Source organism: Diuraphis noxia, unplaced genomic scaffold (genome assembly GCF_037042655.1).
Source record: "Diuraphis noxia isolate RWA-SAM2 unplaced genomic scaffold, SU_Dnox_SAM2 contig0001, whole genome shotgun sequence".
Taxonomy (NCBI): Eukaryota; Metazoa; Arthropoda; class Insecta; order Hemiptera; family Aphididae; genus Diuraphis; species Diuraphis noxia.
In genome coordinates, this window is record NW_028301711.1 from 19,845,638 (window position 1) to 19,869,638 (window position 24,001).

General features: G+C 33.1%; 2 protein-coding genes and 4 pseudogenes across 2 annotated transcripts; 3 read left to right on the top strand and 3 right to left on the bottom strand.

The window, feature by feature from the left end:
- Window positions 1-1,149: 1,149 nt before the first annotated feature.
- Window positions 1,150-2,039, bottom strand: LOC149060256 (uncharacterized; annotated as a pseudogene).
- A 4,647-nt stretch (window positions 2,040-6,686) lies between these two features.
- On the top strand, window positions 6,687-9,756 carry LOC149060257 (uncharacterized; annotated as a pseudogene).
- On the bottom strand, window positions 7,611-8,593 carry LOC149060258 (uncharacterized; annotated as a pseudogene).
- Window positions 9,757-11,244: 1,488 nt separating the features above from the next.
- Window positions 11,245-13,254, top strand: LOC107171234 (zinc finger MYM-type protein 1-like). Its single transcript, XM_089228557.1, has 2 exons — window positions 11,245-13,032; window positions 13,147-13,254. Exons 1-2 carry the CDS (start codon window positions 11,323-11,325, stop codon window positions 13,252-13,254), a joined length of 1,818 nt encoding a protein of 605 aa, XP_089084683.1. The 5' UTR covers window positions 11,245-11,322.
- Window positions 13,255-13,352: 98 nt separating this feature from the next.
- LOC149060259 (uncharacterized) overlaps window positions 13,353-24,001 on the top strand; it is a 55,575-nt pseudogene continuing 44,926 nt past the window's right edge.
- LOC107171236 (uncharacterized) lies at window positions 14,061-14,861 on the bottom strand. Its single transcript, XM_015521463.2, has one exon. It carries the CDS (start codon window positions 14,859-14,861, stop codon window positions 14,061-14,063), a length of 801 nt encoding a protein of 266 aa, XP_015376949.2.

The window sequence follows — 24,001 nt, forward strand, 5'->3', positions numbered from 1 at the left end:
TATTATGAAGGTATTGCTTTAACAACTATAATGATTATTATTATTTTGATTCTGAAACTTATCTTAAATTGTTTTAGATTTTAATTTTTCTTTGGTTTGCTGGACATCAGACTGCTTCTTTCCGTGATGTTGCTGACAGGTTTGGTATAACAATTAGCAGCCTGTTCAGAGTTGTGAGACGTCTGACACATGTTATAAGCCGTATGGCTAGTACCATAATAACTTGGCCGAATGAGGAAGAAAAACAGGAAACAAGGAACTTTTTCCAAATGAAAGGATTTTCTAATGTCATTGGGGCTATTGATGGAAGTCATATACGTATTGACAAGCCTTCCTCAGACCCAGATTCCTACTATAATAGAAAAAAATATTTTTCTATTCATGTATGTATTTTTTTGTATGTATTATTTTTCTTACAGAATTTTAATTATAAGTATATTGTTTACAGATGCAAGCTGTTTGTGATCATAGAAATAAAATAAGAAGTATATTTATCGGGTTTCCTGGGTCAGTCCATGATGCCAGAGTTTTTAGGAGGTCACCATTAGCTACTAACTTGGGAATTCTATGTCAGGAGAATGTGATTCTTGGAGATAGTGCTTATCCTTGCTTACGCAATCTTATTACACCATTCAAGGATAATGGTAGATTGAGTCGTCAACAAATTAACTTCAACAAAACACTATCATCATGTCGGTACGTTATTGAACATTGTTTTGGTTTGCTCAAGCAGAAGTTTAGGCAACTTTACCACTGCAAGCTGCGCAAAATTGAGCATATAGTGCATTTCATCAGAGCTTGTTGTGTATTACATAACTTGGCAATTGACGATGAATTTCAAATAATAATTGAAAATGAGGATGAAATTAATAATGGCGATGACATTCAACTGGATGATGACAATGCTTAAGGAGATGTCCCTGAAGGAGCAACCTACAGAAACTATTTAATGCAAAGAATGTTTACATAGCTTAAATAAAACAACAGTTTAATTTGTATTAATTAATTAATTTCATTAAAATTTACCATACATTTTATATCATTTAAAACAATAACTTCAGTCTGAATAATAATAATAAAAATATTAAAAATAACAATAAAAACCTTTAACACATTTAGCTTCTAATCCCAGTTAAATAAATGTTTGATTTATCTACTATTATTTGCTAAGTACTCCTTGAGCAGCTTATTTTTTTCCTCAAGTAGATCGTTTTTTCTTTTTTGCTCAGCAATTTTAGAATTTTGAATTTGAATATAATTTTCATAAAATTTTTGTTTGTCGCTTCTTATACCTTCGAGTACATCAGTTCTGGTTCCTTTTCTCTTCAAATTTGTTGTTGTCTTTTTAACTGCTGTTTTCCTCTCATCTTCAACACACCCAGAAGCTTCATTTATAAATTCATCTGGTTCATCAATCACTTAATGTACACTTCTTTGCAGGGTTGGTGTGTCATTGCAGGCTCTAGGAGTATTTCTGATAACCTCAGTCTCTGTCAACAAAATTTCAGGGTTTATTCTTTTGGATTTGTGAAAAATATTATCCATCTGCTCTTCAAATTCAAAATATTTCCTCCCTCTTCCGGTTTTTTTATTGTTATCAACAACAGCTTTATAAGATCTTATTAATGTTTGAAATTTATTATTTACTTGTGACCCAGTTAATTTTAGTTGAAATTCAGTGTTTAAGATCTCAGCAATCATTTCATACAAAATTTTGTAACTCCGAATTCTATTTCCTACGTCTTTGTAGTTTTTACCATATTCATCAATCAGTCTGAGTGTCACATTTCTAGACCAATGTGTATATTCAACTGTGGTTAAATTTGAATTGCTTGGAATCTGTGGAGGATTTCGCATCACAATCATTTCACTTAGTTCTAAAATAAATTAAAATGTTTATAATTATAATAGTACTGCGTTGTAATACCAATTAGTACAGAGCTCGTCATAATAGCACAAAACTGTTTTGTTTGTCTAACAATGGACATTTATGTTTTCAAATTAATTACATTTTACTAACCTGTATAAACCTTTTCCATTTTTTGATGTTGTGTTGGTTGTAGGTACCTACGTCAGACGTCTTGCACTCTTGACTCTTGTGTAGTAAACTAGTACCTAAAGTAGTAAATAGCAGTTGGCACGATTAATCGTGGTAAATGATAATAGTGATAATACAATTTTGGCGGCAAGTGATAAGAAATACCGTATAATTGATAAGCAACCTACGTTAACGCAGTAATATACCTTGGTATATGGTAATAACCACAACCGAAAACTTTTTCAGCCAAAAACTGTTCCAGCAGATCACTGGTTGCAAACTTGTTGTGTTAGACGCATGCGCGTTGATTTTATGTTGCTAACAATTATAACTAGTTACCAACACTATGCTGGAACAAACCTAATAAATATTCTATCATGATTCTAATCATATTTATTTATATTATCATCGAGATGATACCGACAAAAAAAATCACGCCTAAGCACACAAAGCCGAAAACAGTGCAGCGGATCCTTTCAATAATTTATTAATGAACAAAATTTATTGTCTTTTATTATTATTTATTATTTATTTATTATTATTATCTTATATTATTCTTTTATATTAGTTTTTATAATAATAATAGGCACATATCTCACACGTAAACATTAAATTCTACATAATATTAGTACATTTATATGAGTACACATAATGTCATCATCAAGTTCTGATGAAGATGTTTTAATGCTTCTACTAGTAAACAACATTAATAAAAAAAAAATAAACGTAAATATTGGGTACATCCTTTCATAAGAAATAATGCACCTACATTAGGTACATTTTCAGTCTCAAGTGAATTTTCAATGTACCCAGAAAAATTTAAAGATTTTTACCGAATGTCACAAGGATCTTTCAAAATTCTTTCAGACTTAGTGAGGCCGAATTTAGAAAAAAGAGATACAAATTTTCGATTAGCTATATCAGTTGAAGAGCGATTGTTAATTACACTTAGGTAAGTACATAACATATATTACTTAATTATAATCAAGTCAGTAAGTACAAAGATTATTTTAGAAACCAACTATTATATTATATAATTATAAATTATATTATATGATAAACTTATAATAATGTTCAAAATGTACAATGGTTATTTTGTATTATTTTATTAATGTACCTGTACTTGGTGAGCAAAGCAAAAAAAAATTATGTACCTAGAAATTATAATGATACCTACATAACTAAATGTTTGTATTTATAATATATCAATATATACTTGTATAATATTATATATATCAACATCGCCATAAAGGATACAAAAATATTGAGCAACTTAATGTACTACATTATTTAATAACTAGGTAATAAATAATGATATTGAGGATACTGATCATAATATAATCCATTTAATAAATCAATATATTTAAAAAACTAAGTAGGTATTATCCCGAGTAACATTTTCTTGGTTCTAGGTCCGTGTTTAGGACCATTTGAGTCATCGAAAGTATTTTGGTTTAATTTTAAACTATGAATGATATAGAAATATATGTTTATCTCACTTTTAGTTCATATAAAGTGTTAGCGTTAAATATTATCGGCGTTCATTGATAGTGCAATAATCCCAAAAATTACTTAAGGCAGTTACAGTTGCTTAGTTCAAAATTTAACCTTATGGTTTTTTAAGCGTTCATAAGATTTTTCTGTAACTTAATTCGTAAATTATCGGTTCCCTGTAAGTATAATAGTGCTAAATATCACGAAGAGCATACATCGTTTTATGGTTAATATTTTAACTAATATTGGTTATATATTGGTTCGTGCGTTTATTATATAATATAATATATTAATAATAATCTGTTCACCGAGTGTATCATGGTTTAAAAATAAACTGTGGCATACGTGCACATGTAATATGGCGGGAATCTATTGTATTGTTATTGTATACAATATAGGGTCATGATAATAGTCATGATAATATTACTGCGACCATCGACCATCATCATCGTCCGTACTCATCATACAAGTTGGAGACACTCACGTCCAATGTCCATCGATATGTTATTATAACGTTATATGGTAAGTGTATTTAACATTTATATATCTATTATTATTTTATATAACAAATGTAGGTATGAGCAATATAATTACAGTATATAGCAGTGGCCAGTAATACAATTTAACAGTTTTTATGCGATTGAAATGTTTAATTGTTTACACGCACGTGTTTAGTAGCTGGTATACCTAATAATTATATAATATTATCTTACACTCAGCCTTGCGAAGAAGCAGAACAGCATAACCCAAAATATTGAATTTTTTTTGGTGATCATATATTTTTAATTTTTATTTTTTAATCACTGAATTAACATTAAAAAAAAAAAAAAACAATATTATGTGTATTGTATAATAAACTATTTATATGGGTCATAAATATAACATTATAATTATGGTGACCAGATATAAAAATTTTAAAAAAAGTAATTTTTTTGGTAAAAATACCACGTGTAAAATTTGAATAAATAAATATAAAACTTTGTTAATAATTTATTGTGTAATATATTTATTGTGTATATATGTAGGAAACATATTAACAGATAACAAATTAAATTAACTATACTATACCAATAACCATATTAGATTGCATTAGTTTGAACCACAAACTATAAATTAATATCAAATTATAAAAATTATAAACATGATGTATTAGCCACAGACTTCTATACAATATTATATAGAAGTCTGTGGTATTAGCCCTTAATATTTTCCATAAAAGAGTACAATTTTATGTACTTTACACTACCTATTGTTAAGGACACTAGGTCATGTATCAAAAAAGAGTACTGTCCTATGAAAAATAGTACGTCTGGTCACCATAATTTATAATAGGTATTTGCAGGCCTTGGTTTCTTTCGATTCAATTCCAATTTACTTTTCTGTTTAATATTATATTATATTGAATTTTAACATACCTATAATTAGAAGTATTGAAATTTATTTTTTATAATTATATTACACATTACAATTCTATACTTATTTACTATACTTATATTTAAAACTATATTTATAATGACAAATGTTTTGGTCGAAATGTATTCATTTTTGCAATGTTTATTAGTTTTATTGTTATATAATTATATTTTAGAATGATGTTTTAAAATAGTTAAGAGTAGAGTTATAAATGTGACTTTTGATAGAGGGGCAGAGGGAATGTAATGTGTTGTTGACAAAAATCCTTAGAATAGACCCTGTTACAGAATTTAAGTAAAGAATTTATTAAAAATATCTAGCTGGTAGGTCAATATTGTAAAAAAAATATTTTAATACTTCCACCTATAGCTAAATAATTATATAATGGCTAATATATTTAGCCTTGCTTCTACCGAAATATTTTACAAGTTATTATAATTTTATTTATAATCAAAGCTAGTAGGTAGTAGGTACAAGGAACCTATAATATAAGCAATATTATAACCAAAGGGGTGCAAATTAATGAAAAAAGTTCAGTCAGTTAAGTTAATTTATCATTTAGAACATTAAACTATAAGTTAATACTGTTAATAGTAAGCAAACATCATATTTAACTCAAAAATGTTTAAAGTTAATAGCTATGGCAATATTTTTAAACTTAATTCTCTTAGTTAAAAGAAGTTAATTTATTTACTTTTAATAATTAAAACCTTGGTCACATGTTTTTTAAATTAACTGGAAAATATAAGTCATTACTTATTAGTTATTAGTTATTAGGTAGTTACTTTAGAATTTTTTAAATACCTTGTTATCAAATTAATAAGAAAATTAACTGTTGTGTTGATTTGAAAAATTAAAAAAATTCTCTACCTACTTTTAATCATAACAATAGGTAGCCTTATACCAAACACAAGCTCTATTAATAATAATAATAAAAATTACCATATTATTGTAATAGAATAACTTTTCACCTGAAATATTGACGGTTTTTGATATGGCATCCCAAGCACTTGTCTTGGCTCGATCATTGCTATATGATTTTTTTGAATAATCATACAGACAATCATGTTTCTCTATCTCTTGAACAAGTTTAATGGTAAGTGTTTCTTCAGTCATCGTACAAAATTTTGGTAATTATTCTATTACTAATATATACTATAAATAGGTAGGTACTGTGTATTGAACTGAGTACTGACTACTGACTATAATAATATACTAGAGATTAGTGAATAGTGAATCTACACTTCTATTCAGTACTACAGTACCTACTCGACATCACGAATTGAATGGAGAAAATAGAATTAGCCCAACTAGGTATATAAACAAAAATATAACCATTAACCACAAACCTATGAGATAACTAGTATCATAGAACCAGTTATGACCAGTTTCATAGAACAATGAACGGCTGGGTATTTATTATTATACCAAACTATTAACCAGATACAATGTTTATTGGTACCTTATTACTACTTACCAAGTTGATGTTACAAAATCTATGATAGGTACCTTATTATTTAAATAATATTATTTGGATAAATTAAATAAATAAATAGTTCCGAATTATTTTTTATTTTTTATTAAACATTTTTTCTCTGCGTATGCGGTGCCGCAGCAAAAACAAAGTAAAATACTTTGTTAAAATATTATATTATATTATATTATATTATATTACTTTGTTTAAATATCTCCCTTAGTATTAAAATATTTAAGTTGTTATACGTTGTCAACTGTAATCATTTTATCAAACTTCAAACTACCTAATAATCGTTTTTGGTACTTTTTAAAAATATATTTACCAATACAACTATACAAGTTCTTACAACAAAAACATATAAAAATGGTGGAGGATTGTGAAAAAATGGTGCAATTGGTTAGGCACATCGAAAACCACCCATGTCTTTTTGACTATAATAGAGGGGATTATTCTAATGACACAGTCAAGACAGCAGCTTGGAATGAAATTGCTAAGGAAATTAATTTATCAGGTAAATAACATCATTTTAATTAAATTACCTTCTTATAATAAATATAAAACATGTGTTGTGTGACAATGATGAACACCTATGCTAAATCATTTACAATTATTCACAATTTTGTTCACCAGCTACTCTGTTCTAGTTTGTGCCCTCAGGCAGTATTGAGCAAACATTTTCTATGATTAACCGATGATTAAAGTTTATAAGTAATTTTTTTTCCCAACACTGCCCTCAAGGTTATAATAATTTTTAATAATATTGTCAAGGAGGCAAGTAAATGTGATCGTTCACTTTATTTGTTTTTATTCTTTTAAATATTATTGACAAAATGACAAATATTAATTACTAATGGCAATAAATGTTACTTCCTAGTTACATAGGTTTTAGATTTTATAAAAATGTATTAAACAAATACCAATGTTTTATATTTATTATAAGAAGCCCAGTCTTATAATTTAATTAAAATAATATTATTAATATTTTAATATTTATACCTAGATTTTAAGTGACTACTACATTATAAATTAACATAGGTTCATCATATTATTATACATACAATAATCCTGAAGCTAGTTTGAGTTCAATAACAATATTTTTTGCATCAATAAGATATCTCATATTATTTATTTGAAACTGTTAAATTTACATTTAAAAGTTATTTATTATTTACCTATATCAAATGTGCATTAAGAAAAATTCTCTTGCCAAGGTACCTGACCTTCATTTGATATAAAATAATTACACAATAACTCTCTGTTATTTTCTGCAACTCTTGTGGGTCTTGCTACTTGAATGAGTGGTAGTTCTGGATTATTTTGTACTCCCATTGAATCTATTGATTGAGGATGTAACGGTGTAGAAAATGTACCTTTCCGCACACGTATGAAATTATGCAGAACACATGCTGCTTTAATAACAGATTCACATGTTTTCACCTTACAAGCTAAAGGTTGCTCAAACACTCTAAATTTAGAAACAAGCATTCCAAATGAGCATTCCACACTTCTTCTGGCTCTAGAGCACCTAAATAAATAAAGATAGACAATTCATTTTACAATGTTATACCTATTTATTATTAATTGATTAATTAATTAATGCCAATATGAAGTCTTCTTAGGTTAGGTTCCAAGTTATATGTTATAAGTGGATAAATAAGTTATTTTAATTAATTAATTAATTAATTAAAATATTATATGGTTATAAACCCAGTTACATGAATTAATTTAATTTAATACAATAGCATTTGAAAGATAAATTTTTAAACAATAAAAATTCTTAATTTAATAGTTCAAACAAAAATCTAAATAATATTATTTGTATAGCATAAGATACAATAGAATTTGAATATTTGTTTCATTAATATCATATTTATTTTAATATCAGTTTACATACCTGTAATTAAAAATCCTTTTGGTTTTATTTAATGATCTTTTGGGAAAAGGTTTCATCAGGTTTTTTTCAATGGGAAGGCTTCATCTGCTACAAAAAAATGTGGGAAAGGGCCCTTGGAGCCCCAGCCAGGTAAAGGCTTTGGGTCAGGGACATCCAGCAAATCATTATCAATGGCTTTGCCTAACGAACTTCTTCTAAACACTCTACCATCGCTGTTCCTACCATAATCACCAACATCAATGGTCAAAAAAAGTCCATTAGTATCTACACATGCCATTAGAACAATACTAAAATATTGCTTGTAGTTGAAAAAAGCTGATCCCGTTTTTGGAGGGCATTTAATTTTAAAATGTTTCCCATCTATAGCGCCTACAAAATAACATTTTTTTCTTCAAATTATCTAAAACAATTATAATTTAATTTAGGCAGAAGTTTTAGTGTGGAATTTACCTAAGCAATTGGGTATATTCCATAAATCCAAATAACGTTGCGAAACGTTTTTCCATTTTTCTTTTGTTGGTGGCGGCATATATTTTTCCTTTAGACATTCCCAAATTGCTATAGTTGTTTCTGCAATGATATTCCTGGTAGTAGACTCGCCTCTCAAAAAATACATGGAGTGTGCTTTAACGTTACCTCTCATTGCAAGGTATCTAAACAGTAGTAAACAACTCATAGTACTTACATCATATTAATTTTTTTATAACTGTATGAGTATATGTTTATATTATGCACTTAATGAACATATTATTGAGTTTTTAAGTGTCAAAAATATTATAATTATTCCTATTAATTTTTGTAGTGGCTGAGTGTAAAGAAAAGTGGCGAAATATCCGTGGACGATATTTACGCCAAATTAAAGATGTGCCGCCAAGTGGATCAGGGACTAAACGAAAGAAAGTGTATTACCTCACTGATTATTTACATTTTATTGACCCTTACACTACATCCCGACCTCAAACTGGCAACCTTACAAGTCTCCCAGTAAATGAAAATAGTGTTGACTGTTTAGAAGTAGATGAAATGGAATATGGTTATGAACATGGAGAAGGATCTATGACAGATACACATAGTATCAATAAATGTATCAAGAAAAAAAGTGGCATAGATAGTTCATCAAAAAAACAACAATGCTCTTCATTAGATGAACTTAATGTTGCAGCTGCTGAGTATTTTAAAGAAAAAAGATCCCAAAAAAAATCAGAAGAATTACACGACCATGATATGGACTTTTTAAAGAGTTAATTACCTGATATTAAATCATTAGATGCACAGAATAAAAGAAAGTTAAAAATTAACATTATGAAATTGGTTGATGATGCTTGTAAAGAGGCATCATATAATCAAAATACAAATGTTCATAATATTCAAGACACTCTATCATATTCAAGACAACCTTCACAAGATCAACCAGTGGCGGCATCTGGGGGGGGGGCATGAGGGTGCAGTTGCACCCACGACAATTTTTCTAGGGGGGCAAAAGTATCATTTTGCACCCACAGACAACAGTCAAAAATATTATATTATATTTTAGTTATTGAATTGCAAATGCTAACAATAGTAATATAATGTAATTTTCATTATAACCATGGATCACATCAATATTTTAAATATGAATTGATTACTCAATTAATTGTCATACTGCTCATACTTAAAAAAATTAAGTGGAAATTATTTATTTCACAATAATCAAATAATGCAGTAAGCTAATTCGTCAATAGATAGCGATATGGTTAAAATTTAAAAAGAGTACCATGAACACGACTATCACAAGCTATAGATTATCTAATTTCTGTGATTATTTTATCACAGATTATATAAAATTGTTTTCGGCTGGATTGAGCTTATCATTTTGTTTGTTTGATTACTTTTATTACTCTTATGCTCGTCGCTCGATGACAATTGACAACTTTTTAATCTAGACTAGACGTTACTGTGTTTTACTGTTTTGAGTGTTTTGTCTCAGTTTTAATTTAATTACTATTATAGTTTTGACTGGGTACCTATAATAATTATGGATGAACTTAATAAAAACAAAAGAAAAGTCGACTTTAAACCTAACCATACTAACACTAAGGTTACTATAACGGATTTTTTTTTAAAAAAATCAGCAGATGTTATGAGTAAGTTTAGTTTCATTAAATTATTTTGTGTGTGTTGTCATAATCTACTATGAAGTTTTAATATTTAATTTGTCTATTCTTAACTATAGTTGATGACACTGATGATAATATAAATATTAATAACAGCGTGGGCATTTCTCCGGCTACAACAGAATCCTGCCTAAATTTGACTGCAGAAGGTATTTTAATTAATGGTTTAATGGTTAGTTTAAAAATACAGTCATATGTTCAATGTTGCCTGTGGATAATGTATTGTAAATAAATATAATGGTAGCTGTGTTCAGTCAATATTCATATTTCATGTTATTTGTGTAGCTAATCTATTGATAATTATTATGTTTTTTTATAATAGTAATATAAATGTGGCATGTGATATTTTAATGTGAAAATAATTGAAATTATAAGTTATAATATGTAGTCTATGTAGTCACTAACCAAGTCAGATAGTTCTTGGCTGCTATTGACATTACAAATAATTTAATAGTATTTGTGTTTGTTTTATATTTTATTAATATCATATTTAATAAATAATTATATGTTGTTTGTATTCTATTATAGTATAATAATATTGCTTGTCATATAATGTATTATTTATATTAATGTTCCATTGAGAAAATTAAATCATTCAGATTACCTAAATGTTTTTTTGTTGAGAATAAATAGATATTTTAATCATCCTTGTTATGTTATTTGTAGCCTTATTTATATATTGGGTAATAGGTATTGTTTAATATCTGTACCTACACCAATTGGGCATAACTGCTGATTGTGATCATTTTATTTTATTTTACATAAATGTTAGTGATTTCTATTGAATATTACATTAAATTTTTCAGAACGTGGCCCAGCAAAAGGTAAAGAACAAGCTTATATAAATTTAACAATGCAATTGGGTCCATATCAACCAGTTAATATTGTATTTCCCCGTAGTTCTGGTAGAACATTTAGGCAAGAATGGTATAAGTCATATGAATGGTTAGAATATAGTCAAGAATTAGATTCAGCTTTTTGTTTTTATTGTCGAGCTTTTCCTACAGTTGGTATGGAAACAGCATTTATTTCATGTGGATTTAAGAAATGGGGAAAAGCAACTCAACGATTTTCTATTCATCAAAAAAGCAATTCACATAAAGAAGCGCTTTGTAAAGTTGTTGGATATAAACAATCATTATCAAGTTCTGGAAATATAATTGGGTTAATTGACAAAAACCATAGTAAAGTAGTATCTGATAATTGCAATTACTTAAAAAATATTTTGGAAACTCTTCTTTATTGTGCTAAGCAAGGGATAGCTATTAGAGGTCATGAAGAGGATTCCAAATCAATAAATAAAGGTAACTTTATTGAGCTATTAACTCTTAGAGCAAAAGACAATAATCTAATTCAACGATATTACTCGGAGAAAGAAAAATCATTTAACTATGTACATAATTCATACTTAAATATGTTTTTGACCTATATGAGTGATTATGTTTTAAAATCAATTATATCAGAAATTCAGTCTGCTGGAATATTTAGCATTCTTATTGATGAAACACAAGATTTAAGTCGACATGAGCAAGTCTCTGTGTTCATAAGGTATGTACATAATTTAGAGCCAAAAGAAGTGTTTTTGGGATTTTATCGTACAAACTCAACAGATGGAGAATCTCTTGTTGATTTAATTAAAGAAGTGTTGAAACTTAACGGACTAAAAATTGAAAACATCAGAGGACAGTGCTACGATGGCGCTGCATCAATGCGTGGGGCCTATAAAGGCGTTCAAGCCAGAATAAGGAAAGAAAATAGCTTAGCAGTTTATGTACATTGCTATGCTCATATCTTGAATTTATGTCTTGTAGACTTAGCAAAACAAATAGCTTGTGTTCGAAATATGTTTGGTACATTAAGAACATTATATAGTTTTATAGGAGCATCTTCTAAAAGGTTTTCTGTTTTTGAACAAATGTTGAGTTCTGATGCAGGACCTAAAACATTCAAAACATTATGCGATACACGCTGGAGTTGCCGTTATGAAGCCTTAAGATCAGTGTTCCATAATTTAACTGCTGTAATAGATACATTGGCTGAAATAGCAGAAAGTGATCGAGAATTTGGATCTGATGCTGCTGCTTTATTAAGAAGCATACAGACATTTGAATTTATATTTTCTCTAATTTTACTGGAAGATGTATTATTAAAGACAAATGTCCTATCCAAATATTTGCAATCAACAACATTAAATTATGGTTTAGTTAGTCAAATGGTTAATGAAACTATAAAAAGTTTTGAAGAATTAAGGGCAGATGAAAACTTTCAGAAAGTATGGGATAAGGCTGCTATTATCTCGGAAAATAATGGTTTTAGTAAACCTAATTTACCACGAATAAAATCATTTCCATTAAAATTAGGTGGTGGTAAAAAACAAACATTACAGACTGTTCAAGACCATTTCCGTATAAACGTATTTTATGGAATTATAGATACAGTAATAATGTGTATGAACAGTAAATTTAAGGAAAATGATTTAAGTTTATTAAATTCTATGAATAATGTCTTATTTAATGAAAGTCCGAGTAATCAGTCAATAGAGGAAGTTTCTAATACTTACAAAGTAGAATTAAATGATTTATCAAATGAGATCAAAATATTAAATAGATTATTTATAAATCATGAATGCGATTCAATTACAAAAAAGATTAATTATATTAAATCTAATGATATACAGACTGGATTCCCAAGTTATACAAATATATTAAAGATTTTTTTAACCATTCCTACAAATACTGCATCTAATGAACGCAGTTTCTCAGCTCTGCGGCGATTAAAAACATAATGTTTATTTACTTTAAATAAAATATAATTTACTTTAAATACTCTAAATTTTTTCTTTTAGTATTTATGTACCTATTTATTGTATATACTTTGTACTGTATGACAGCTGAAATTGTGAAACAGAAATGGAAGAACCTGCGTGATTCTTATATGAAGTATTTAAAGTATTTAAAAGGATCTACCGGATCTGGCAAAAAATACAAAAATTGGCCATGGGCGGCTCATTTGGAATTTTTGAGAGATGCAGTAGCACCATGACGCGGCTTCGGCGGCGACGATGAAGGTGGTGATCCGCGGAAGACCGGTCGCTAACGTATGGTGGTGAGGTTGGTGTGACGGTGTAAAAAGAAAGAACAAACAACACAATTGGTCACTAATAATGATGAAAATGTGGGATTACCACGTTTATTGCTTTACGATAGAATTATGTGCGTATGATTGACGTAAAAAGTGTCGGCGGGTATACGTCGGTGTGTATCACACGGATATCGGTGAACGAGAGAGAGCCCGGCGGCGGCCGGTACTCGTCCGGCACGACTTGTCTTCCCGTCCCGCCTAGCCTTTCCGGCGTGGAGGGAGAGTCGACGATGTCGTGTCGTTGTCACCCGTGGTGGTGGTTGATAAAATCGTAGCTCGGTCGCGGCGGTGCCTGTACTTTGTACTGGCTGCTGCTGCGTACCGTGTCATACTCCCCCGCCAAACCACCACCCGGGGTACACTTGTACTGGTGTTGGTATGTCCTGGGTGTAGGTCAGCTTGTTCTACCTCTCGCTGTGGCTTGAGGTAGTCTCGCGTTCCTGGCTACCCTTAGTCATGGTGGGGTGACGTCACCGGAGTGTAGAACGAGTTGTCATACACTGTCTCCGGCAACTCCTCCAACGACGGGCCTGGCGCTGCTAGCCAGGCGTCCTCGGCGGCGTCGCGCGCGTCCGTGTCCTGGCTAGGCTGCTCCTGGCTGGTGGATGATGCCTGCTCCTCGAGTTTTAAGCTTTTGGGCGCTGGTTCATCTACCTCCATCGCTGCCGTCGACGTCGGTTCCGACGGACCACTGCCAGCGGCCTCCAGATCCGAATAGGGCGTAGGTTGGTTGGCTAGCCGGTGCTGTTGGCTTGCCAATCGCTCCCTAGCCCTCTTCTTCTCCTTCAGCTGTTGAAACTTCTTACGGTTCCTCGCCTGCTGTGCCTCCGTCTTTACCTTCGCCAGCGGGGGAGGAGTCGCCCCGGACACCTTGGGCCCCGGTGCCGGTGCCCTTGGTGTCGCGAAGCTCGGTCGACTCGACGTGCTAGTGGCCGCTTGGTTCTGCGGCCGTCTTGCCGGCGAGTGGCGGGGACGTTGACTCGGTGTCTGTGGTGATGGTGGCGTTGGTTGCGGGCGTCGACTGGTCGGCTGCGGTTGTTGTTGCGGTGTTCGCTGGATGCTCGCCGCCCTTTCCTCCCACCCGCGGCGGTAGATTGCCGCCCGCACCGGGTCTTGCAACAGCTGTGCGGTGGACATTCGCGCCACCTGTGCTGCAGTCTGTGGGGCGTCGGCGTCTCCAGTCACCAATCCCAAACGCCTGATGAGGTCAGCTACCGGTTGCCACTGGCCGTTGTGTTGCTGCCCGCTCATTCTGTCTATGAGTACAACGTGAGAGGAGAGGAAAAAAAAAAACAACAAAAACATCACATAAAGAAAACACGCGATTTATTTGGTGTGGGTGTGGTGATGTCAGCAGAAAAATTAATATTTTTTTTTTTTTTTTAATTTTGTCCCGTGGGTGCGCGTTTTAGGCAAGACACATGTATTTTTCGCGGTGGCTGCTGGTCGGTCAGGAAAACTCCTTTTCCGACTTGCTTCGCCAGCCATACCGGTCTCCACCATTTAGGTGCGAACCCAGCATGAGAATTGCAATGTGCTTTTGATAGGTGGTGTGCTTTGTAGTATACTACGTCGCCCTTGCTGAACTTTACCGGTGTCCCGGTGTTCGAGCTTGGTTGTATCCCTAACTTTTTGCTTAACTCTTTGAAGCACGATGGGTTAAAATATAACCCACCAAATTAGAAACCGTTGCTGCATGGTGGTACAAAAAATAACCCACCATTTTAATAATATTTTCTACCTTATCTTAACGAATTAAATAAGAAATAAGCTCATGTTGTGTTATAAATACAAGTTGGTAGTGCGTATAATTTTATACAAGACATTTTACTGAGAATTTCCTTATTTTTTTTTTTTCAATATTGTGTCCATGATAAAGTGTATTATATTTTATTTATAGTTTTTAATTCATCATGAATTACACAAAAATAGGTCTATTTTAGTGGCATTCATTTCTACGTGTTATAAAACTAGTAGGTATCATTTATATTTATGATGGAAACATCATTATTTTCAAACCATTTTAGACATAATATTGAAAATAATCGGTGTACATATTATAACCCACCGTGCCTGTAGTGACGGGAATAGTCGGTATACTATAATCATCAAGTATATTTTGATTATTTATTATTTTTATCCCTAAATGAATTGTTTAAAATTAGGTTTATTAATTTGTTTACTTTTACGTCCTGTAAAATTTGTTTTTTTTTTTCATATTGACGACGAAAATAACATTATTTGGATTTTAAAAATTAGGTAGGTACATTGAAAATGGACAGTGTACAAAATCTAATCGACCGGGACGGTAGTGTTTATTGCGTGCATAAAATGAGTTCTATGCAATTAAATGAGAGTTCTATAGTTGACTGTCTTTACGAAGATTTACCATCAGACGATCAAAGTTGTACGACCGTAGATGATACAGATGATGACCAGGACTACTTACCTCCACAAAAGGCCATAATGGTAGTAGAAGAAGATAACGAAGCTAGTGATGATACAGGTAATGCAGATGAAGATTTAGTAGACATACTAAATTTGAATGACAATGAAATTTTAAAATTACCTAGTCCATATAAAATTTGTAAAAATTTAAGAAGTTTTAATAAAAATGTTTCTCGTTCATTATTTTCTTCCGGCCCCACGCCCAGTTCAACAATTACTTCGGGTACACCAGAGGTATTTATACCGAATATTTCAAATAAAGATAATTTTTCACAAATCGAAGTGCCTATTAATCATACCCAAAATGCTATCGAATTCAATTTCATACCACCGACATGGTCAAAAAACGAAAAATTTTCAATTGACCCATTATCCGATTTTATTGGAACAACAGGCCCTAGTGATTTAATCGACAAAGAACAAGATCATACACCATTTTCAGTTTTCAAACTCTTATTTTCCGATGAAGTCATAAATTTAATAGTAGAACAAACTAATTTATATGCCCAGCAAAGATATATGAAGACAGGAAAATTGTATATGAAAACTACCAATCAAGAAATTATGACATTTCTAGGTATAAATATATTGATGGGTATAAAAAGATTACCTAGCTATAGAGATTATTGGTCATCAGCACCAGACCTTCAAGACAGTTATATAAGTCAATTAATGACGGTTAATCGTTTTGGTTGGTTGCTGTCTACTATGCACCTAAATGATAACAACATGATGCCTAAAAAAGGTGAAATAGGTTATGATAAACTTTATAAAGTTAGGCCATATCTAACAAATTTGAAATATAATTTTCAAAAGTATTATAATCCTGACAAAATTATTGCGGTCGACGAATCCATGATCAAATTTAAAGGACGATCAACTTTGAAACAATATATGCCGAAAAAGCCTTTTAAAAGGGGATACAAGGTTTGGTCACTTGCAGATAAAAAAGGGTACTTATGGAATTTCGAAATATATTCAGGTAAAGTTGGTGAAAATGTGGAAAAAAATTTAGGCGGTCGTGTTGTAAAAGATTTATCGTTTCCATTACAGAACAAAAACCATCATCTTTATATTGATAATTTTTTTACGAGTTTGCCCCTCCTTTCATATTTGAAAATGAAAGGAATAAATGCTTGTGGAACAATAAATTTAACGAGAAAATATTTACCAAAATTATGTCCAGATAAAAATATGAAACTGGGAGATTATGACTGGCAAATAACTGATCAAGATAATATATCTATAGTAAAATGGAAGGATAAACGAATCGTTAGTTTATTATCTAATTTTCACGATCCACAAAATGTAACCCAGGTGCAAAGGAAGTCCAAAGATGGTTCTGCAATTATAGTTAATTGCCCTAAAGTTCTACAAGACTATAATAATAATATGAATTGCGTCGACAAGTTTGATCAGAATAAAAAATCTTACCAAATGGACAGAAAAAGTCACAAGTGGTGGCATCGAATTTTTTTTTATTTTATTGATGCTTCAATAGTTAATGCCCGTGTTATTTATAAAGAACTGTGTCCAGAAAAAACAACATTAAAACAGTTTAAACGTGATATTTCAAGAGAATTTGTATCGAAAACGTCAGTGCAAAAACGACGTATGACTGTAGAGCCGTCATCGCCATCGCCAGTTAGTATAAAAAAAGGAAAACCAACAGTTTCCCCATCAATAAGAATGGAACAATCCGCACATCAACCTACAAGATCGACAAGAAGAAGATGCACATTATGCAGCACAAAAGATAACGAAACTCGAACAAATTGGAAATGTTCAATTTGTGATGTTCCGTTATGCTTGGGAAAAAACAAGACTTGCTTTGTACAATACCACAGTAGTTGAAGGTAAATCATAATATTATTTAAATTATTTAAATACTTACATATCACTGATAATATTGTTTTATGTTTCAGAAATTATTATTCATAATCATCCTTGTATAAAATATATTGACCAGTGACAGATGCGACTATCGATAGTGCACTACGGGACATATTTTAACCCACCACTTATACTTAAGTACAAAATGTATTTATTTATTTTTTTCATATTAATTCTGTATTAGATTATTAATAAAAAGTCATCATTAGCAAAACCAATTGTATATACCTAAAATATCTTTTTCTGTGCAGTATGGGTTTTTTTTTTGTCATTTATGTTGTGCTCCAAAGAGTTAAAACCTGTTGCTCCCGCACTACCCTCTCTTCCAGTGCTTTCCCGATACTGATCGGTGCTGAACTTGACAGCGCCCAATCTCCGGGTCTCTTGCATTCCCTGCCGAGAACGAGGACCGCAGGTGGGTAGCATGTCTGTTCGTTACACCTGTTCCATATCGAAAATAGAATTGCGGGTAATTTTGTGTCCCAAGATTTGTGGTTGCCGTCTACGAGTTGTGCGCGCAAACCTTTTTTCAAATCTTGATTTCGACGTTCGACTGGGTTGGCCCTCGGATGGTAAATTGGAGTTGTCCAACCCTGTGTTCCCCAACGTTCTAACGCGTTTAACATTTCGTTCGACACAAATTGGGGGCTGTTATCACTGAGACACACGCGCGGGTAACCGAAACGTGAGAAGAACTCGCGTTCAAACGTTTCGATTATTGTTTTAGAGATTGCTGTGCCTAGGGGGTAAGCCTCGGTCCACCTACTAAAACAGTCAGTTGCTACTAGTATATACGATTTTCCCTTACCGGAACGTGAGTATGGGCCCATTAAATCGATACTAATAACTTCCCATGGTTTTCGGGGGGTTGTTTTGCCGTATTTACGGGCTATTATCGGGTTTACGTAAGACTTTTGCGCCTGCGAATCTAATAGGGCTGTTACGAAGCCTGACGGAAATTCGAGTTCAACCGCGGGGGTCGGAATTTTGTCCGGGCATGTTCGTGTACCGTTATTAGTCGTATTGTAATCGGTAGTGCGGGACAACTGGTTCTGAACCGCGACAGAGACTGTTAACCGCCATTACCACACTGTCCCTATCGGTTGCCACTGTGCCTATCCGATGCTCTACGCGCGCAGACTGGCCTAATGCGGGGGTATGCGTGGTGTGTGTGTTCGCGTCCCCGTCACCTGTGTAGGTGAACACCCGTGTCTCTGTTGCCTTTGTCCCTACACCTGCGGCTGCCCCATGTGCCGGTTGTTGCGGAACACACGTGTCACCGGTGAGGTGAGTGTGTTCGGTGGTGGGGTGGTGTAGGTTGGGGGTCTATGAACGGATGTCGATAGGCGTTGGAATGGAAAAAATGTTCGTTGCAGGTTGTTCTGTGTGTCGAACTTCCGTACTACGCGCTTTTCGGTTGCGTTTATTTTTTCCATGTGTACTACCGATAGTGTGTGTTGATGGGTGGTGGGGTGGTGATGAGTCGATGGGGGGGACTAGTCCCCGTCGACTCCCCCGTCGTTTCCCGACCTGGTGGGTCGGTGTGGGCACCTACTGTGCCAATGGAGTTCCCCACAGAACTTGCATGGCCCCGGTGGCTGGTCATCAGATGAATTGCCAAAATATTTTTTTTTTACCGGGGGTGCTGTTTGTAGGGTGTCCGGCCCCTTCTTGGGCTTAGGCGTCCAGCGTTGTGTGGACGGGTCGGTGCTGTCCGTTGCCGGATCCAAAACGGAACGTGTCGTGTGCTAACCCGGCGATAATACCTACCAATTTCGATTCGGATAGGCCGGTGGTTACGCGGCGTGCTAGCTGATTCAACACGAATTCCGTTAGCGACTGTTTGGGCGTTTGTCGTGTTGACACGATGTCGGCGCGCAATCGAGACTGAATTTCGGCGTTATTAAAATTTTCATAAAATTCGTCCCGAAATTCTGCCCAGGATAGATCGAGTGGCCTGATAGAACTATACCATGTACTCGCCGTTCCTTTTAATTGCGGTTCGACCGCCCTGCACCAACCCGCGGGGTGTATACGAGCTTGCTCCAAAATTGACTCGGTATTTCCTATAAACCGTACGGGGTCCTCGGCCCTTGTCCCACTGAACTCGGGTAACGAAGCTCTTGCTGTACGCAAGTCCTCGTACGGTATTAATACCGAACGTTCATGTGTGCGTGCTTCGTATGGTGTATATTGTGACGCGTATGTTGTGTGACCCGTATGTGTGTGTAAGGTATCGCGCGCGAAGAAAGGTCGGTCGTTCGCCGCGGGAATGTGGATGGTGCTCGTTTGAGCGTCGCCGTCACACACACGGTCTGCCCGACTGGTAACTGTCGTGCGCGCGAGTTGTTACGTGTGCAGGCGACGGCTGAATGTTTATCCGCGGGACAGTGTTGTTGTGTAGCTGCTGTTCCGCTGCTAGACGTGTCTCTTTAAAGAAACTCGTCATGCTTGCCTCCAGCGCCCGTAAACGTGCCTTGAACGATTTTGTGTCGTTCGTTTGTGGCAACGTTTGCGTTAACTACTTTAACTGCTCTGCCGCGGTTTTAAACAGATCGCTCTCTTAGGGTATTCTTGATTGCGTATTAGCGTCGACTGTATGTTATTTGTTTCCACGTTATTAAATATAATAATTTATTGCAATTCGTAGTATTCTGAGACTGGTGACAACGGTCAATAATACAGTGTGGTCATGTAAATGTTACAATATTATTATAATAATTAATTTTGTATTTTGATAATTATATTTATGATTTTACTATTTTAAAATATATATTACCCACAAAACTGCAGTTTTTAGCTCTGTCTCTCTCGCACTCCGCATTCAACCAACGCGTGCGAGTGAGAGGTCCGAGCGCCGAGACGAAACTTAATGTATAATAGTCACGCTATCGGTCGGTGTGCTGTTTCTTATCGGTCGGTGTTCCTTATGCACAGAAAGGAGTCTCTAGCGAGACTCTTCGATAATATGTTTATTGCGCGTGTGTGTGAGGCGAACCGATGACGGGAAATATTGTTCTATTTATATTTTTATCAATTATTATAGTATTATACATTTATACCATATACCACCGTCGGCCGTCGAGTCAGTCTCTAGTCTCTACCTCACTGCGAAAGCTATACTCGATACTCTGAATACTCGGCCATAATATTAAAATAATTATGGCTCGCCACAGTGGCGGCTATCCTATGGTGCATGTGTTGCTTGAGCAACACATACAAAATTTGGTGGGTAGGTGGGTACCTGGGTGGGTGGTTAAATGCATAGGCGTGCGCACGAGGGGGGCAGGGTGGGCAGCTGCCCCTCCTGCGGGCTAAATTTTATCTCCCAAATATAGTTTAAAAAAAAAACATTATAATTTAATTTTATATTACAATGAATACATTTTAAGCATTTATGGTGCACGATAATTTTGTGTTGTCAAAAGTCCAACTTTGTTAAAACCACAAGCGATACCGCGTTGATAATGTGTGTTAATAGATACGCGGTAATCACGGTCATGTTTATACCGTGGTGGTCAAGGTTTATAGATAATATTATCTATAAACCTTGCCGAAATCACGCCAATATATTCTATTATCAATTTTAATGTTCATTTGTTTTTAATTACGATAACGTGACTTTTTGATAGTATTAATCCAAGACCGTTGTATTAATATTTGATGTTTGATGAATTGGTGTTTGTCAAATTGTGAAACATGGACATTAGAAAATTTTTAGTTAGTAAGTATATAAATTATTTATTATTATTGAATGGCTTTTATGTCAGCTAATAGTAATTAGTAACATTGTAAAATATACATAGGTAATGCTATAATATGGTATATTATAAATACCTACTTAATACAAATTATATTATATAATAATATAGTTTTGTAAATTATTAAGTTTTAATTTGTTACAAGAACACTCATTAGTTTTTTATGTAAGTTCTGGATAGGTACAATAGGTACATACAATTTTACATTAGCCATTACTCATTAGATCCTTACTAAATTACATTTATTTATGCTTGTATCAGACAAAGCTGTTCCAAATCCAGATGATCTACCAGTTCCATTACATGAGGACAATATATCAAAACATTCAGAATACCCAATGCCTGAGGGAATTTCATCACTGATGAAAAATTCCAATGATTCATTAGGTATTTGTTTTATATTTTAAAATTGTGTGGTTATTTAAATAAATGTGTTGTGTTAACTGATTGGGTTTAATTTTTTATGTTATTTATTTTATTACATTATAAGCAATGTGTCTTACTAATATATAATATAGAAATGTTCACTATATACTTTTTGATTAAACATTCCTAAAAACTTAGGTAAGTATAGAATTTTATAAATATTTCAAATATGTAAGTAAAGTTAATGGACAATGGTGCTTGTAATAAGCTAGCATTTTTTTTTTGTTATGTAGTTAATAGTTATATGTTTTTTTTTGTTTAGTTGCTTAATAGATATTTTTTGTTAGCTTTGTCGTGTTGTCAGATAATCAATATTAAATGTTTAGTTTTGTAAATTTTTTGTTTATTGTTATTATTTATTTATTACATATTAGTACAATTTTTTAAAGATAAAATCTCATTTATACCTATTGCCCATAGGTCATAATAAAATGGTCCCTGATATACATCCTGAAGATCCTAAAAATTCTATTCCTAAAAATCAGATTGAATTTAGACAAAGACTTTTAAAAGGCCCATTTCAACCTGTATTGGACATTTTTCCGAGAACCAGTTTTAGTGGCGTAAAACGTAGTTTTCAGAAGTCATGGTACCAACAGTTTACTTGGTTAGAGTATAGCCCAAAGGATGATTTAGCGTTTTGCTTCCCTTGTCGGATGTTTAGCGGATCAACGGGACTTAATATTGGACAATCAGAATTGGTATATTCAAAAATCGGATTTAAAAATTGGAAAGCCTCTACCTCCAAATTTAGTGCACATGAAAAATCCAAAAATCATTTAAATAGTTCAACATCACTGACAAATTTTTTAAATTCAAAGCCTATTGATGAAGTTATAGATGACCAGAGAAAAAATATTAACAGTGTGAAGGAATTAACTCGACAAAAAAATAGAGAGATTATGAGACGATTAATTGATATCACTGTTTGTTTAGGTATTGGTGGTAAGCCATTCCGAGGACATACAGAAAGTAAAAATGATGTTCATAAAGGTTTATTCTTAGATATAGTATGTCTCTTGCGTAAATATGATCCAATTTTTAATGAACATTTTTTATCAGGACCAAAAAATGCAATATATACAAGCAATCATATACAGAACGATCTAATTTCATCTATTAACCAGGTTATCAAAAGGCAATTAAAAGATGCAATACTTAATGAAAAAGTATCTTTAATAGCAGACGAGACGAGTGACATAGGCCACCACGAGCAATTGTCTATTGTGATACGTTATTTTAACAAACATACAAACTGTACTGTAGAACAATTTATTTGTTTAAAACGAATAACATCAGTAGATGCACAAAGTATTTTTAGTTCATTACATGATATTATTCAAGAATATAGTATTAAATGGGAAAATATAGTTTCCGTTTGTTTCGATGGAGCGTCAACTATGTCAGGGTGTACTAACGGAGTACAAGCAAAATTCAAAGAGAAAAACTCAAACACATTTTTTGTTCATTGCTATGTGCATTGCTTGAACCTCGTTCTAGTCGATTCTGTTGGGAGAAATAATCGAACAACGTTTGATTTTTTTGGAAATATCCAGCTCATTTATAATTTTATTGAAGGCAGCTGCGTTAGACATGCAGTATTGGAGAAAATTGCCAATTCAGTTAACATAAAATTAAAAACGTTGAAGTCAGTTTCTACAACACGATGGGCTTGTCGCTACGAAGCCGTTAGTGCGGTCAAAGTAAATTACTCAGCTCTACTTATTGCCATTAATGAAATTTCAGAATCCACTAGACAAGCTGATATTCGTGCTAAAGGTTTGGGGATTATTTACCAAATGAAAACTTTCGAGTTTGTTTTTGCGTTGGAAATGCTGGAGCCTATATTATGTTCAATATTAA

Bases quoted from the DNA above. Each gene is read 5' to 3' on its own strand.
- LOC107171234 (XM_089228557.1), top strand. From the start codon at position 11,323: ATGCAATTGGGTCCATATCAACCAGTTAATATTGTATTTCCCCGTAGT. The intron at 13,033-13,146 runs GTAGAATTAAAT...AATGATATACAG, and splicing joins AAGTTTCTAATACTTACAAA to ACTGGATTCCCAAGTTATAC.
- LOC107171236 (XM_015521463.2), bottom strand. From the start codon at position 14,861: ATGAGCGGGCAGCAACACAACGGCCAGTGGCAACCGGTAGCTGACCTC.